We start from the raw sequence: 18,653 nt of genomic DNA on the forward strand, positions 1-18,653 counted from the left end.
AAAAGAGTCAATCAAAACCGGTGCATACCGGTGTTGGTTCCATGCAAATGAACACACGAGTTCAGAAGGTCTTGCTAGTGGGCTGTGATTGGCGGATTTTGAAACGTGTTGTTTGTTTAGCAGTCGAAAGATGGATGTTGATAGAAAGCCGCTATGCACGCAACACTGAAAGTGGGTGTAATTATCATTCCACATGTCAAAAGCTAGTTGAGCGCTAACCTGAAAGTGACAATAACGCCTGGGGGAGGGGAAGGGGGACATTTAACAAAGTTTTATTCGGGGAAGCTACGACACAGGGTCCAAACCCTTACCCTTTCATAGAACTTTTTTGACAGAAAAGAGGTCACCCTTGTACCCTTTCTCATCACGTTATAGAGCAGTTTTCACTCGAGTGTCGAAAGTAAATTGCGTTTGCTTTGGTTTTGCATTACTACGCTCAGTGATTGGCTTAAAAATCTCGCGCCACTTTCTCAGCCAATCAGGAGTAAAACCAAAACCAATCGTGACTCGCTCGCGCACGTTTTCCCGCGCTTCGTGCCGGCTACATGTATTTGCTACGAGTTTTGATTGGTTCACTGGATTATCTGTGTCCTTTGTGATTGGCCAGAGTAATTACTTTGGTTTTGGTTTTACGAAACTCAATTGAAAACTGCTCTAGTAGATATCACTCGAGTAGCCACTTAAAATACTTAGATGGGTCTGTTCGGGATATATTTTTAAAAAGATCTTTTAATGGTAATTCTCCTTGCTCTTTCCTACACTTCAACACTTGAAATCTCTACCCTTCTTATATACATCCATGCAGTCTAAAAGGTACCGCTTTCGGGCTTTTCAGTAACAATATATTAAAATATTAACAATACTAAAAATTTCGTAACATTACAATAAGAATACAATAATAAATAAAATGAAGTAATAATTATGGAAAAAAGTGACGATAAAAATTGCGAGATTAAAAATTTTTAATCGAAAAACTTGTGATGTAAACTTGAGAGGAAGTGGACCAGTAGCTTAGCTTTTAATTTTCGTTATTTACAGTAGTATTCTGTTTTACAAGAAAGTTCTGTGATTTTTATCGCTATCAGCTTTACAATTGTTCTAGGACAAAGTTCTTTATAGTTCTACCATGATCAGAGCTAACTCTGCCATGATTGACTAAATACCTTGCTTGTTTCATAAATTTTCCACAGTTTATTAAATTATCAAGTAAGAGGTTTATGTTAGCTTCCACGATTTTTGTAAGTTGGTTTAGGGCTTCTTGGAGTAATTTCTCTTTCTCTTCTTTGCCTCATAAAAGACATGATCCTCATAAAACCTTGGCGATACTTAGGAATTCTCCAGGCATAAACGTACGGATCAATGGCCGAGTTTAGGAACAAAAATCTCGTCGATATAAAGTCGGCCAGCCGTAATACTGATCTTATATCTAAATCGGAGCCCTTATACAGACACAACAAGTGTATCGTAATGTAAGCTGGAAGCAACGTTAAATAAAACAGGGTTAAAATTATGTACACAGTGTGAGCCATTTTTCGTTCCCGTTCCATTTCGCGTCTTCTGTTCATAGCAGAATTTTGTAGAGTTTCCATTTCTCTTCGATGACGCTTTAAAGCTCGAAACATTTTGATGCAGACGGCCGTCAGCAAAAATATGGGAATTGTTGCATGGGTGTGCAGATAGATAATGATGTAAACTTTCCTATCAAGACCAGTCAGTGGTAATGTACACAATAAAATTGCAGAGATCCAAACCACCAGTATAAATATCTTGACTCGTTTTTTCGTCACCCTCGATCGATACCCCATCGGGTCTGACACGGCGATGTATCGATCCGCCGACAATGCAATGATAGTACAACCACTGACAAACATCGTCAGCCCTTCGAAAACTTCGATAAGCACTCGGACCGCGTCGGGTATCTCTCGTTGTCTGTAACGGTAAGTGTCCCTCACTACGACAAGATAACCAACAAGCAAGCCCACAAGCAGGTCCGAAAAGCCGAGATTCGCAATCAAAAACGTGGAAGGAGTGCGAAACAGGAGGCGAAAATTTCGGTGAATTGTCAACAGCAGAAGAAGGTTTCCTACTACCGTCACAGTAGCAACTGTAGACATTATCACAGCTGAGCTGAGGCAAAGCTTTGCACCGAGAGCAAACTGTTGCTCATAAATTAGCTCTCTTTTGGTGTACAATACCTCGTCGTCGCGTAAATTTTCTGAAGCGTTTGTAAAGTCCATTCTGAACCCGAGAAGAACGTACGGACCAACTCTTTGCATTTATGACGAGTGTATAATGAGAATTGCTAGTAAAATGTGACCACGTTATGTCTTGTAATTGCTTTTAACTGATAATGGAAAAGAAAGCCGTCAAAATAAACGAAGCATGCAGTGATTGGTGGACTGAACTAACATCCGGAATAATAATGAGGTTTTCCTTAAAGGACGTGACTTAATAGAGATTGACTCTTATTCAGCTGTTAAATATTTTCTTTATAAATAAATCTGATTCACAACTTGACGCACTTTTTGTTAAAAAAATCTTACTGCTTTCTACTTCCTGCTCACAAAACACAGATAATATAAGGAACTATGTCAAAATATTTCGAGTCAAGGTAATTATCAAAACAACGTAAAATAAACAAGGATGGCTTGTACTGAGAAAGATTAAAAAAGACTGTGAACGACAACTGTATATCAGCCATTTTTCACGATGAGCCGTCTTTGATCAAATGCTTCTCAGTTATTTTTCAGGTACTTAGCGTTGGGAACAACGTGTTTTATACATGAGGACCATGAACCTCTGGCTCGGATATGGAGGGCAACCTCATCCCGCGTCATGACGTAAATAAATTGATTGTATTGTATTATCTGTATTGTATAAGTCAGTTACAAACGTACTTTGTCGATCGCTTTTTCCTTTAAAACCGCCGATATTGCAACTGTCTGCGTTTAAATTATGCGCCGTGCAGTATTTTACCGTGTAGCCGGCCGACACTGTGATTTGTTGACTAAACTAATATCCGGGACATGATCAGCTTTTACTTGAAAAACGTGACTCTATGTCTTTCGCCTGAGAACGAAATCAGCTGTTAAACATCTTTGATAACCTTGACTCGTAGCAAAAAATTAACTCTTTCTGCTTTCTAGTCACAAAATACAGAAAATTAACCCCCCTTCTTTTACTTAAAGTTGAAAACAAAGACTAGCCAATTACAAACGCTATTAACGGCTAATAACCGAAAAAACTGCCGATTTTTCAGTCTTTTTTTTTACTGAGGTGTTCAATTAGATTGTGTGCGATGTTGCATTATATAAAAATAAAAACAAAGGGATCCACCTCTGAATAAACATTTATCGCCTAGTTTGACGGCTTTTATCCGTTGTTTGCTGACGTTATTTAAGATAAGACCGACATACGCAACAGTTCAAGCGTCATTCAGTGATGCCCGCACACGTTTGGAAAGTTAAGAATAAATGCAAATCAACATTGTAACGGGAATCAAACTTTTAATGGAAAAAGGGAAACATGATCGTTATCTTGTCAATCTTAATTCCCAAATATGCATTTTGCTTTTAATTGTTTTCTTTTGAAGACACAGTACGCTCCGTAGAAGATACATAAAACATAAAACACCACATTTGTTCGCAACATTTATCGAAGTTTAGACACCTACCTCTGAAAGCCGCGTTTACCTTTTAATTCACCTAAACAAAATACTATTTCCCTGATTCATTTTCAACCATTTTTTCGATCATTTGGTTCGATTCTGTGGACTGATTCGGAACACTTCGTAAGGTATCTGATGCAAAAACATAAAAAACTATTAGCTATAACATTTTTATCCATGTTGCAAGAAAAGTATTACTGAGAGATGAATTAATAGTTCGCTTTGGAATTACTTTCCGTGAACAAATTTAGGACCCTAGTCCTTTTTTCAGCTTATCAAGCAAAACGACAGGTGAATTTTAAATTGAAAATAAAGCAACTCTCAGATATTTTAGTTGTTAATAAACAAAATAATATTTCAGTTTCTTTTTTAGATTAGGGGCGACTGAAAAAAAGCGATTAAGGCTTCCAAAGTCAAGTTACTTTTCTATTCAGCAATATTATCGAGAAACAATTCATTCAGTCCTACGATAGAAAACCTTCCATCAATGGTGTTTGATTTGTAGAAGAGACTGTCTCCTTGGATCACAATATGGGCCCATGACTAAACTTGGCTTGATTTGCTTCAAACTTCATTTGCAAAACATGTCGTTGAAACATGATAACTTGTTTGAAGAAAATAGCTTCCTTTAATTGAACGCTGACATTTAAATTTTAGATGTTTTGTTGTAATAATTGTTTTTTAAATAGGATTTTTGGGGACGTGTGTTCAGGCACTGCAGATGGTTTTACTGCGTTGCGTGACATTATCCTTACACGCATTTTACGTGACTTGGGCCGTCATCTCAATTCTTAAAGCCTACTGATGATTCAAAGGTCTTCATGAACAATAATTTTCGTGCAAATTTCCATGTCTATACAGATCTTCGTTCAAGGATAATGCTTTATTGAAATTTGAGTTTATTTCAAAATGTCAGTCCATATTAATCGATCTTTTGGTTTCAGAATCGGAAAATAATGCAGAATTTTTTTTACTGTACATATTAAAAACGTTATCGTACGCTGAAAAACATTTTATTGGAGTGGCAATTTAAGTTTTATCTCACCTTAAAATCAGAATGAAACGAAACTCAGTGATTCGCTAATTTCGTAAAAACCAATAAAGTCGAAACGGACTGTAAGGAGACACATTTGGGACCTGAAAAAGTATTCGTGTAGGAGAGAGATTAATGAATGGTTTAAAATGTAAGGCTTGTAGGTGGCCGACTGGGACCACGATGAAATGTCCGACTGTATTTTTGTGTTATTCTTCGTTTTCAGATATGTGTTTTCTAGATAGATCAAAATGAAAAAAAAATAAATTTGTTTTAATTCTTGTTTACTTTTTTGCACGCCATGTTCGTGTTCAACGCCTGCTATCAACATGGGAGGTCAGTATACATAATTCTTACAATGTTATTCTGAAGGGCACCATAGTTCTTGGTATTTAAAAACTTGGAAAACCGTTTGTTTCTACCTTCTGTCAAAATTTGGCGTTTCTTTTTACTGTTTTTGAAAGAAACTCATTTTAAATCGCAGTCGAAAGAAAAGAAAAAATGTATACACTACTGGGTGTGACGTTAACTTGTGGCGATGATGGATAGCTCATGTAGCTAAGCAACGTTCGGGTTCACCGTATTCTAAGCTATAAGAGGCAGGCCTGAGCTTAGGGACGGACCATTATTTTCTTGGAGGGGGGGGGGGATGAAAAATTTTCCTCTGCAAATCTTTTTTTTTTTAGCTTATGCACCTCTTCAAACATTTTTTTTCGAAATTCTTACTAGATTTTTGTTATACATATCGTGTTTGCAAACAATTTATTTTGTTTTTTACAGGCCCTGCAAACAATTTTTTTTTTTTCAATATTTTTCATCTCCCCCCCCCCCCCTCTCCAAAAAAATAATGGTCCGTCCCTTAACTTGGCTGTTGTTAAGGGCAAATTAAACGGGTAGAGTAGCAGCTCTCGCAACGTCTTTCATGAAAGGCTCGCTACCCTTCGAGAGAACAATAAAACAAACAGGAACAATGCTCCTAGCCCCCCAAAACAATAGCAACTGCTACACTTAAGAGGACCAGTAGAATTGTAAGCTTACAAGAGCTGCTTTACTACTGAATTTGATGCAGTGCCGTAGCAAGGGGAGGGGCCGGGGGGGGACCGTGCCCACGCAGTTTTTTTCCCAAAAAGGAAAAACAGACCTGTATAACATGTTGAAAATAAAATTTTATCTCCCGAGAGGTTTGAAACAATAACATTTGTAGTTCTTTTCATTTTTTTAACGTACGTAGGGTGATGCACAACAATGTTAAATGGCCAAAAACTAAAACAAACGAGAAATTAAGACCAGAACGTACTATGATGACTCTGAAAGGTGAAACATTTGCTGGTTTCAAGATACAGAGACAGTCGATTTTCTATTTTGCAATTAACGTTGCAAGTGTTATACTCTCTTCAGTACTTTGCTGAGACAGTGTAGGAAGTAAATAATTCGCGATATGCGTAAATCACAAATAGCTCTTGGAGAACGCTGGAAATAGCATTTCCAAGCTTCTAGATTTCAAAATTTTCTTAGGGGGCATGCCCCCAGACCCCCCTAGCGGCTCGCGCCTCAGGCGCTCGCGTACCCTTCCACTTATTTTACCCTTGCTACGGCAATGGTCGACAGTCACAAATGTAGCGGTATTTCGTTTTTGAAATTAATTTTTCAAAACTACAGTACAGGCACTTCCGTACATTGCATCATCGCACTGGATGCCGTGCTAGTGCATCGCAAGTTATTTTCTCTCCAACAAGTTTAACGGGTCGTACTTAGAGTTTGCTGGTAGCCATTTTTTGCTCCTGGGAAGAAAGATGCAGTGGGAGAGTAATGAAGTATCTTGGTCAACGAAAAACACACACACACACAAACCAAGTCAAGAAAATATGTCAGAAGGCTAACAATAATGAAGGATGTTTAATAAAAGATATTCAGTATCAGTCAAATTGATTACATGTGAAATGTTTTTATATTACAATCAAAGCATTCCAGTTCCACGAAAATTCCCCCTTCATCCTGTGATCAGTCTCTCCTTTTCCAGATCGAAGGAAAAGAAAGCTAACGGAAATTTCGTAACTGTATTGCAGACTATTTTACTTTTGGATAGAGGGCCTCTAGGTTATCAGTTTTCCGACTGTCATGTGTTACCCTCTCCAAAATAAAGTTGCTGTTTTACTTATTATGGCATGTGGAGAAGGCCACCGTTTTTTCACGTTTAGCCCCGTCATTTTTATATGGGAGTCTCTCCCCTCCCCGGGAGTGGGGGGAGGAAGGGGGGGGGGGTGAGTGAAGATTTTCAGGAGCTTCTGATCACAGGTTACCCTTCTTGACTTTTGATTTACAAGGGTATTGTGGTGTATTGTGATTTTTTGTCACAATGCCCTAGGTACCAGAGTCTTCTCACCCGCTTTCCGGTTCCGATCAAACCAGTTTTCGAACGCACCCGAGGAAAGCTTCCGTTACCCAGGGTACAAGTTCAAGACAAAATGCAGAGGACCGGGACCGAGGGACTGGATTAATACAAACTGTACTGTGAAGTTCCAAAAGTTACTATCCCCTCCCCCCCCCCCCAAAAAAAAAGGAGCAATTAAAATTGACGATTGAAAGCAAATCCCGAAGGTAACCACCTTCTGTATGAAGTGACCTCAAACAGCAACTTGACGTTGTTAAAATTGTTTACGAGATTTATCCTTTTCCATTCCCGTCCCCATAGCCCTTTCGTTTCTCTTAGCCGGCTGGGCCTTGGCACGAGGAAACGAAGGACTCTGGGGACACAGAATTTCCAGTCCTAGATTCTAGGATTTCCGGTCTTCATGTATGCAGTCATGACGTTTCAAAAGAATGTACGGAGAGTCGTTTGGTTTTCGACTTCCTTTTAGGAATTCTTTGTTCCAAACAGCCAATCAAAAAAATTCAAATTAATTTAAAAATCCTATGTCCCCAAAGCCCTCCGTTTTCTCGTTCCAAGCCGGCTAAGAGAAAAGAAAGGGCTATGGGGACGAAAATGATCCTTTTCATCCTCCAATTGTTTAGATGGATCGGGCCACATCTAGTAACATTTGCTTCCCTAAAGTATCGACCCTCCGAAAAATGCGTTAGGAAAAGCCTACCAAAACCGATAGACGGTCGAGGGTTGTTACTTTTGGAACTTTGCAGTATATGTTCTTTTAAAAAAGCTCCTGTAACTAACATCTAAATGACTACTAATTACCAACTTGTCCGTTTTATACCCCTTTCTACCATCTCTGGTATTTGAGACAGCCCCCAAACCTACCCTGAGTTACCCTGGGCGAGCTAACGTTTCACTGTTTCTTTGAAAAAGTCAAACAACCTTTTCTATGAATCTCAGTCTGAGTTGTCTCCTCCACCCCTCTATTGTCTCCTCTCGGGAGATATAGTAACCCTAGCGGGCGCGACAACAGTTTGGCTAGCCTACCCTTTGCTTTGAAGCAGAAGTTTAGATTAAAAAAAACAATTTAACTAAGGGAACACGGGATATTTAACCACCCCCTTCTCCCGTGGGGAGACCCACGGGCGCAAAATCGTTTGACATATTTTTAATGCAAAACAAATGGGATAAAAAATAGACTGTTTCGATGCTCAAATAAGGAACAATAAAGCTGAAACGTCTCTAAGGTTTTGCAGTCCAAATTGTGAGTGCCTGTTTAATAAAAAAAAATTCCCCTGTAATAAAGTAAAACGACTTCATCGTATGAATGATTTTTTAAAACGTCTTGTGCTTTGAATAAAACTTCCGTTTTGATCTTCAGTGGCCTTCAGCATAAAAGTTAGAAGCTTCATTCTGTCAATGCAAAATAAAAAGATAAGGAAAATGGTTAAAAACATGGTTACTGGTCACATTGTACAATATCAGCCATACTGGAAAGCAAGCAACGCCTTGGGGCATTCAGAACAAAGTGAGTTCAACCAGTCAAGCTAGACTTTTCTTTGTTTTAGAAGTCCCATAGCATAAATAGTTGACAAAATATTACCTTTTCGAGGTTCCTGAAGGGGTAAAACGGCAACTGGAATTTGGGCAAATTTTCACTGGGAAAATGGAATTTGGGTCACTTGGACTGGAAATTGGTCCTTGGTAATGGGGATCACAGACAGAAACAACAAAAGAACTGGGACTGCAATTTTGAAAATATGGGAAAACAACAGGCTGAGAAAATGGGATTTATATCCCCACCCCCTTCAGGACCTTTTACAGTGGAACCTCGATTTAAACAAACCTCTCGATAGCGAGGTCCTCGATATAACGAACGATATTCTTTGCCCCAGTAATAGTAAAATATATGGAAAAGAACCTAGATATAACGAAACCTCGTTATAGCGAACATATTTTGCCAGTCCCTTGCAATTGGCCCTTCGTTCTATCGAGGTTCCACTGTATTACGATGATAATATTTCAGTGTATTTCACCTGCAGATTGTACAGGAAGCTCTCCCCTACATGCGAATCAGCAAGAGTTGTCGTCAAAAGGTTGCAAAAATCCTGATTGGAGCTATCAGGGGCGTTTCCATTTGGGAGTGGCGTGGGGAACGGATTCCCATGAGAAGCTGTTTGCTGTTGAGCAAACTGGAAACTAGCCAGCTCGGTGAAAGTCGGTGGCGGAGGAGCTGGAAACTGAGGCGGAAATGGATAGTCAGACCCTCGTGACTTGGAAGCGCCGCTACTTTCCATATCAAAGCCCGGTGGATACATCGCGGGGTTCATTGAAGAGCTGTAGCCTTCGTACCCATGAAGAGAACTGTGGATATGCTCTTTTAAGCTTTGGATGTAGTTTGTGGCAATCCGCAACAATTCCAGCTTTGTTTTTACTCTGGTTTCCTCGTAATTGGGGATTGTGCTTCGTAACTCTTCAAAGGCGTCATTCATTTTGCGAACACGTTCTCTCTCTCGTCGGTTTGCTAGGATCCTCTTTGCTCTGGACATTTGTCGTTTTCGAGGTTTCTTGGTAAGATCGTCCTTAAAACTCTCCATGGCTACGAAACAAAAAGGATTGAGTATATACATTAGCTTTCAAAAGCAGTCGAGACATCAAAACATCATACTCCTTTATCTTCCAGTAGCGCTCATAGTTAAAAATTCACGAAGAAACAGTTTTGTAAAATATTGGAGAGAAAAAAAGCACGACGTGAGAGTACACTAGTCTTTTATCCACAGTGTACCCACAGAATGTATGGTCACACTGGCATATCTCCACAGACTGACAAGTTAGATCCACCTTGTATAGCTATAGTAAAGCACGCGCCCTGATTGGTTAGTTTAGCGTCTACTATTTGCCCATGGGTGTACACTGACGTATGCTTCAACCTGAGCGCCTGCGCTGATCTGATGCGACATGGCTCAAGAAAGTGCCACTACCTCACGAGTTTTCATATTTTTTTCGATTTTCCTGTGAATTTGGAAAGCTAAACATTAGAAAATTCATCCCTCCATAGTGCTGAAGGACTTTTAGGCATAAGGCACGTCTGAAATATTTCAAAAGTTTTTTTAAAATAATTCAAAAGTTAAATTAAATGGTCATACACAGAGTTTGATCGACATATTTAGAAGTAAGAGCCATACCAATTTGTTCGAGGATTTACACCTTATTCAAGGGTAAAACGATAACTAAAAATTGTTTGAACACCTCGGTTTTATTTTTATTTTATTTTTTTTTATCATGGCAAGTTTACCGGAACGTTCAGTTGCATTAGAACATATCTTTTTCGTTTAGCTGGACGTTTAAGCGCTATAATTTTTAGCTAATCAATTTAAAGGAACACTATCTAAGGATCACATCGGAATCACAATGCCAAAAGATGCAAAAAGGATAGCATTTTTAAAGGAGCAATGTCACGGTAAATTCATTTTTCTCAGATTCCTTTCAAATTGAAGGAAACCTCAAAATATTTTTTTCTAACATAGAAACATAACAAAGGTGTAATAAAGAGGCGAAAATAACCAAGAATGGTTTCGACTGATAAACATTTCGACAAATTTCGAACGATAAATTTGAAAAACTTTTAGCAAATGAAGGATCATCGCAGTAATGTACTCAACTTAAGCAGTTGAGAAAAGCAAGCCTGAAAAAAATTCAGGCTTGAACGGGAATCGAACCCATGACCTCTGCGATACTAGTGCAGCGCTCTAACCAACTGAGCTATCAAGCCAACTGGGAGCTGGTCACTTGTGAGTTCGTAATATACCCGTGGATGGAGATTTTTTTCAAAATGTGCTGTCTGTGGTGTAGCTCCTTTAAAGACGGAGTACCTAAAAAACCATATTCTATCCTGCGGCACATACCACTATAGCCCGTATATGGCAGTACCCACCAGAAGGTGGGGGGACTTTCTATTTATTAGATGGCGGTATAATACTATAAACAATCGCATTTCTAGTGACCTGGTAGGGGGGGGGGGGTAGTTTGGGAATTTTTGGCTGGGGATGTGTCACTAGGACACTGTAACCATTACCATGTTCTAGACCTTGTTCAGCTGCATTTTGCAACCCTATTTTTGATTAGAAGCCAGAAATACCTAGCCTATCCCAGACTTGCCATTCTACAGAAACTTTATCAATATTGCAGTCAACTGGCATTTTAAGTTGCCGTAATGAATGGTGTTTTCATTTATGTTAAGGTTTTTAACTCCAAGTTTGAATTCTTAGTCTAGGCTAAATTCTACATTTCAGTAAACAGTTCGTCGGCAAAAAAGTGATACCCTGTAGACCAAAACGCTCTGATCTCTATAACCCACCCCACCCCACTCCCCTCGCCTCATGCAAGAGGTGATTCGGGAGACAAAACATCTTTCGTGTGACTTTTGACCATTCGGCAAACTAAGATAAGAGATCTAACAAAAGTTTGTGGCTCTTTTAGTAAAGTTTTAAGATAAAGCACGCTTGAATTCAAGATGAAGTAGACAGGCCGCTATTTTGATTACAGATTGAATTGCATGGAATGTTTTTTTTTTTGTTATTATTATTATTATTATTATTATTATTATTATTATTATTATTATTATTTTATTTTTAATTTTTTTTTAATTTCATGAAATGTTGATGCATTCCATTAACAGCTGAGTAGGAACACGATAAAGATCACAGGATTTCCTCGCCACAAGTAGAACAAATGGTACAGCAGTAGAGACACTTTCAAAATATCGATCCAGATCGTAAGATGTGATATATATTGGATGCATTGCTAGGGCATCTATCACGTTGTCAGAAATTCACAAAGTGAAAAAACTACGTTAGCACAGTTAGGGACGGATCAATATTTGTTTTTTGGAAGGGGGATAAAAAAAATTCTTTGGCAAACAAATTCTGTAATTTTGTGGCCTGTAAAAAACTTTTTTCTATTTTACAAACATTTTGTTTTATACTCATCTTATCTGCAAACAATTTTTTTCAAATTTTCTCCTCTCCTTTGAAAAGCTAGCAGTTGGTCGCTTTCCAGTATTCGCCTCTATATCCGCCTCAGTGTTGAATTCCAAAAAATATTTCCTAAAGTAGATTTTTAATGAAAGGTGCAACATTAAAAGGGGGAGGTTTTTCGCACTACAACGTTCGCGTATAGCATTTGCAAAGCTAAAATTTGAAGCAAAAATAATTGCGTCCTTGAAAATGTGGTAGTTGCATCAAGACTGGTATAAATTTAAAAAGAGGGACGAAAGTCGAATTGATTACGTAACACTGTTATTACAAATTAGAGCAACAATTATGTAGTATTACTTCAATGGTTTTTTTTCGTCTTGCGCTGCGGAAATTCACTACGCTTTTTGTTTATTTATTTTTCTTGAGTATTTTGCCCATCCAGATCTGAAATAGCTGTTACGAAGAAAAAAGACAAAAATGAAAACAAACAAAAAGGAATTAAACTGCTTGGCAACGCGACGTTAAAAGGGTAAAAATCATAAAAGCACTTCAATATTTTGTCTTCCGTTGCGGTGGTAATGAGTAATGTTTGTCTTATTTATCCCAAATATTTTGCTGATTTAGAACTAAAATAGATTTCACAATCACAGAGAGAAAAAGAACGAAAAAAAAGGTAATGTAATTCAAAAACTGTTTTCTTTCTTCGAAAGGAGAAAGACTCTGAAACAAAGGTATAAGAACTCTAAATAATAAAGAAGAGAATGGAGCAATGTCGGACTTTCCAAGTTTCAAATCCGTAGACTCAAAGGTCAATTGAATAAAATTAAGTCAGTTGAAAATGAAAGAAATATCTCCGGATCATGCAAAAGTTCATGTTTATACACTTGAAGTGAAAGCCAAAACGTTTTATCAAAAGAGGGTACGCAGTAAATTGTAAAAAAGTTCATAACACAAATTTGATTGAAAAATAAACAATAGTCGCAAACTATTTTGAAATTTTACATATCCACTGAACTTATTCTGGCTTTTATACCACCTTTATTCATAAATACTTTAATTTTAGTCCATCCGAGATAAAACTATTTATAATCTGCCCGTTTAGCGTTGTATACCTTTTGTACACGAAAAAATATATATATTCACTAAAGTGGTCGGTTTTCTGACAGCAGTTTAAATTTTTAAAAATATCACTTGGTTGGCCTTAAGCAACACAAGCATAATCAGACCAATAGACTTTTTCTCCAGGAGATCCAATTGATGCGTTTGTGACACGCGGTTAATGTCGTTATTTCATTTCGATGTCAAAGATCGGTAAGTGAAAAAAAAAATAATGCGGGAAATGAGATGCTCAAAGCTTAACGATTGTACTACGTTCAAATTACACAGCCATTCTTTTTTACCTTTTTTTAAAAAAATAAAAGGTTTTGGATTAATACCGACCAACCGCGCTATGCCGACCAGAAGTTCACAAATATTTTTAGACTGCGGACAACATTCTTGCAGTTAGTTTTATATATGTGAGGGGTATCAAATGGTCTTTGCGAGCATTTGCGAGCATGCGAGCACAGCGTTTTTCTTTGCGAGCACGAGCATTGACAAAAATTAGCCTTGCGAGCAACGAGCACTTTTCAAAAACCTACCTCCACTAAAAAAAAAGGCATTTCAAATCATCAGTCTACCAGTGCTATACCGCTTTGTTTCTCTAAAGCGTTGTATTGGCACAATCAGGCACGTCATCGGATTTGCTACATGGCTAAGGGTCGAGATACGAAATTTTAAAGACTTGAAACGCGTGCGCGTGGTAAGAAGAGCATATCCTGACTTAATGACTAGTACTGTAACCGCGATAGAAGAATAATGCGTGCTTGCCGCGAAATTATATCATGGGAATGTCTCAGCCAATTCTTGACTCAATTGACTAATGTCATTGTCTACAAAGTGGGGAAATCAGATAGATTTTATTGATAAAAAAGTAATCATTGTAGAACAACACCCGACTGTTTCATTTTTCGAAACGTGCACGCTATTGACGAATTACAGAAACACCGACATAAACAAAAATCGCTTTGTCTAGAGTGATCCACGCTTTTGTTAGTGAGAAAACTGCGCGGAGTAATAGGGGATCAGATGGTAGAACTAGTCGAACGCCTTGAGCAAACTAGAGTTTGTCGAGTGGGCGTATTGCAAAAGAATTTCAACTTATTTTTGTTCTTCACGTGAGCCACTCAGTTTTGATAACGCATAAACGCGGAGAATCCGAATTTTGTTTACATTCCAAGTTGTACAGAGCTGTAAACAATTTCAATTCAACTAGCGCTGGTCGTGTGTCATCGCAATGTTCACGTGAGCAAGTTTGGAGAAAAAAGGACCATTATTCGTATTAAAGAACTAAATATTAATTTTCAGTATCTCTTTTCTTCATGAAGCTTAAGTTAAAGCTTTTTGTTGTGATGGTTTACAAAGCTGGAATGCAAAAGAAGTGGACTATTTTAAGACGCTATAAAACTTGTCGAGTGCCTGACCTTTGGGTCGCGTGAGGGTGTAGGTTCTCCTTCCAGGTGGCCAGTATAGAGTCGCTGTTAAAAAAAAAAAAATCGGCCTACTTGCGATGAATATGATGTGAACCTATATAGTTGAATACATTGTGTGATAGTAAAGGCGTTTATACGGAGAATGTACTCCATTGATTACTTACTGTCAGTTTTAGTATCATAAGAAAAGAAATGGTCATTAAAATTCCAGTTCGAACGGATAGCAGTGGAAACATCTACAGGGCTACTGCAAAAAAGAAGTTCAACTTCTTCCTTCGAATTTGCAACAGCAACTAAAAATGCAGGACTTAGTGCTAAATACGGTGTCTACCGAATGCTTATTCATAACAAGTTCAGAATCACATTTTGCAAATGGGCTTACTGTTGGAAAGAGAGAAATCTCACGATTTGACTCCACGCCTACCTTGTTACTCCTTGTCCTTTCGGATCTTTCTCTGTTATGCTAAGTTTAACTGTTAACGTATACTTTAATATCCTCAAGTACGTAAGATAGCGTTTCCAAGTGAGATAGTGCTAAGCGCATCGCTAAAGAATGTTTGACCGCACCAATCACGCGCCGTTTACACCTCACGTGAGAAGTGTGCCGCATGATTTTGTAAGCACGTGCGTTGTACCTTTACCTTTAGAATATGCTTTGTTTCCTGTCGTAAAGGGAAGCTGAATATCTCTTTTTGATCGAAAAATGCACTGTTCGAATGTTTTTTAATTAACGATAGCGTTTTGGGCGAGTTCTAGAAGGTTTATTGCTCGAAAAAAGAGGTGCACCAAATTGGGCGGGGTCGTCAGCGTAGCCCTATACATGAGTTGACCCGATTATTCTGGCTATTTCTGGACGAGTCAAAGCGTCCCAAAGCTCATGAATAGAATACTTTATTTTCTTTAGAACTGTCAAAGCTTTTAAGTAAAGAGATAAGTTTTAGCCAGTAAAAATCCAAGAAAGACCATTGAATTACGCCGCAGAGGATAAACATGGACCTTCACATGTGTTCTCGTTTCCTATTCTTGAAGAGGTGGGTTTGTTTTGCTGATTTTCTTTGCAAAACAACGCAAAGATTGCTCACGTTTTCGTGTCCTGGCATGTTCTTCTTCCAGAATTGTTGCCCATACATGTCCCAGCTTGTAATAGACATAAATAGGACAAGAACTACGTCGGTGAAAGAAGACAAATCGACCTGAAAGATGCGCCAGGCCTGTTTGTTCTAAACCAACGCGTTGGTTTGTACTGGAGTAAACACGTATTATCTACGTCTTAATTCAGCTCACTACACAGCTGTGAAGGAAAATTTGTATCGAGTGAGCCTCCCCGAAGGTGTAAAGGAATTCCGGACCTTTTTGTGTGTTACATACCAAGCTAAAGTTTTTGAGAACGAGAGTACACATTCCAGTAAAAGACTATAAAATCTTCTGTAACTTTAAAATCCCTCTGAACAGACCATCTCTGCTGTCAGTAGTAAAACCAGTCTGCTAATTCTAACTTGCAATGCAGTTTCCCGCCCACTGAGGCCCTTAATTATTACGGTAAAGTATTCAATCTGCCTCATATTTATACACTTAGAGACTATCGCAAGCGGCAAACCCCAGGTGAACTTACCTCGAAATTTAAGTATGTCTCAAGAATGAAACAGCGACAATATCTCCTTAATGTATTTGTACAAAACCTTTCGTTAACTTTCTAACTTCTCCTATCCTCAATGGCGCTTCGTGATTCAGAAGACAGAGTACCCTCGCTTCTATGTGCGTATAATATTACTTAAGTAACTTTCCACCTCTTATATAAGTAACAGGTCTCGTGATCGCGCCACTTCAACCCTGTAAATGTACACCTACGTATACCTAGCGACAAAACGTTGCGAAATCTTATTTTATTGGGAGGGATTTATAATTGTGCAACATTAAATCAAATTACATAAGCCGTTGGTTTATTATTCGTCCGTATATTTATTGAAAGTTCTTCACCTTTATTTTGCTAGTTTTGCTTCACCACAATCTGCATACATACGTATTGCGCCTTTCAGTTCACCACGGCATGTGGGAATTTGAACTGAGTATCCTTTATTTGCAGAAACCTAAAAACTGGGTCAACGACAGTTTTTCCCCTCATTTTTCTTCACTGCTGGTCTTTTTGAGCCTCTTCAGTACACCAAAATGCCTATCCTCTGTTTTGGTATTATGCAAGAATTACAAAAGCGAGTGACGAACAGGATAAGGATAAAACGCCTTTGTCGGTTGACATTGGCAACTAAAATATTCGGGACGGCGAATTTTCACGTACCTCTTGCGTAAGGTCAGACAGTCACAATTCAAAAATTAAATCGAGATGTAGTTTGAGCACTAACCAATTTATTTCAAGAAATAGAATATCGAAGAGAAGAATGAAGTAACGCAAATTTCATCGAATGAATTCATTACTTTGTTATCAAAGGAATGCTTGACCAGTCTTGGCTATAATTGTATAGAAAACGTTATCAAGGCCTGAACTTTGTTTCCGACCTAGCCATATGTATCATCCTTGTAACGTAATCACTTAGTAATACCGCACGTTGAAGTTGTTTCAGGAGCTGAAGTCGCATGCTATTTTTTATCAGGTTGGTTTATTTAGCACGATATGCGTGCCTACAAATAGAGTCATCTTAATAACCTATGCCAAAATGGTATTTCTGTAATCTCCATTACTCTAAGTAAAAAACCTTCTTGTCGTTGTAGTTGACAAAGAAACATGACACATGTTCAGTTATTCTCTCTGTGTTTGTAAAACGAGTATCTGTTAATATTTTTTTACCTTGTAACTTTTGATGAAATATTTTTCAAGCAACTTAGCTTCAATCGTTTAACACATAACGTAACTAGACCTAACTTCATTCCGGAGCAAAGACGATGCTGATATGTTCTTTGTGCATGCTGTTTTGTTGTGTTTGTTTTATTTTTGGGTCGAACGTTTCAGTCCTAACAACGATCACTTGACTAGAAGGCTATAAGAAACATTGAAACGGTGTACTGTTACAAAAGTACAGAGTGTTGTGTTATTTACTTTAAATTGTTTCAGGTTTTTGTTTGGATGAAAGAAAAAAAACAAGGAATGAGGATTGTAGAATTGGTCAAAACTTGGTCAAGGTTTTGAAGCTAGAGTATGTTACGTTACCAAAGAATATTTTTAAAATTAAAATAGTAATGAATCGACAGGATTTGAGAACATATAACAGTAGCGTTCAATAGACGAAAAAAGATAAAGGTAGCTCTGAGCTAGGTGAGCCATGACATTTTTTCCTAACTGTTTACGTGAAGAACAACGTGTGATTAAGTTGGTCCATCCAACATGAGTTTTATTGAAGATTTGGCCAATTATTTAACAGGAATAAACTTAACCGTAATTTGCGAGAAGCGCAGTTATCTAATGGTTATTGCATTGGACCTAGTCTATTGAGAAGTCTGGTTTCGAGCCCTGACCGACGCAGTTGTTGCGTTGTGTTCTTGGTAAAGAAACGTAACTCTCACAGTGCCTCTCTCTCCACCTCCGATTAGAATGGGTGCAAGTGATTTGTTTAGGCAAGAATCATTAATAAAAATACTGGAAGTTACCTGGGATGGACTAGCGAGCAGTAATGTTCCCTGAAATTGTTTCGCAGATGAAATTCCTCGCTTTCCGGAACTATTGGACCAAAACAGACTTAAACGTCTTTTTAAACTTTTTCCGATTCAAATTACAAACAGCTGTGTTAAGAAGCTTAAACTGGGATCAAGCGTGTATTAATGTAACATGACCTACGTCATGACCTACGCTTTAGGCCTAGGGAAAATGATGTCTGAGGTGGCAACTTCTGGACAGCAAACGGCGCAGTAATCAACTTCGTCATTTAAACTGTTGAATAAACGTTTTATTACATTTCCAGTAGGATCTTACGAACTGATAAAACGCCAAGCAAAAGTACTATAAGCAGTGACGCAGATAGTGCTTGAAGTATATAAAAAAACTTTTTTACTTTGTCGAGATGAATCACTTCAATTTACGCTCGTCAGCATCATTGTCTCTTACTCTTAGGAAACTGGATGCAGTTACTTG

The 18,653-nt window shown here is 38.2% G+C and overlaps 3 protein-coding genes and 1 non-coding gene across 4 annotated transcripts in view; 1 reads left to right on the plus strand and 3 right to left on the minus strand.

Moving 5' to 3' along the window:
* The window catches only part of LOC144643301 (uncharacterized), a 203,599-nt gene that overhangs the window by 21,819 nt on the left and 163,127 nt on the right, over positions 1 to 18,653 (plus strand). The window lies entirely within an intron of this gene.
* Positions 741 to 2,369, minus strand: LOC144643334 (adrenocorticotropic hormone receptor-like). The gene has a single exon (XM_078502548.1). The coding sequence runs from the start codon at positions 2,274 to 2,276 to the stop codon at positions 1,221 to 1,223; it is 1,056 nt and encodes a 351-aa protein (XP_078358674.1). The 5' UTR covers positions 2,277 to 2,369; the 3' UTR covers positions 741 to 1,220.
* Positions 9,075 to 9,665, minus strand: LOC144642190 (uncharacterized). The gene has a single exon (XM_078501174.1). The coding sequence runs from the start codon at positions 9,663 to 9,665 to the stop codon at positions 9,075 to 9,077; it is 591 nt and encodes a 196-aa protein (XP_078357300.1).
* On the minus strand, positions 10,767 to 10,840 carry Trnat-agu (transfer RNA threonine (anticodon AGU)). Its single transcript has one exon. It is a non-coding gene; the product is annotated as a tRNA-Thr (tRNA).

This window comes from Oculina patagonica, chromosome 2 (genome assembly GCF_052425735.1).
Source record: "Oculina patagonica isolate OP01 chromosome 2, crgOcupat, whole genome shotgun sequence".
NCBI lineage: Eukaryota > Metazoa > Cnidaria > Anthozoa > Scleractinia > Oculinidae > Oculina > Oculina patagonica.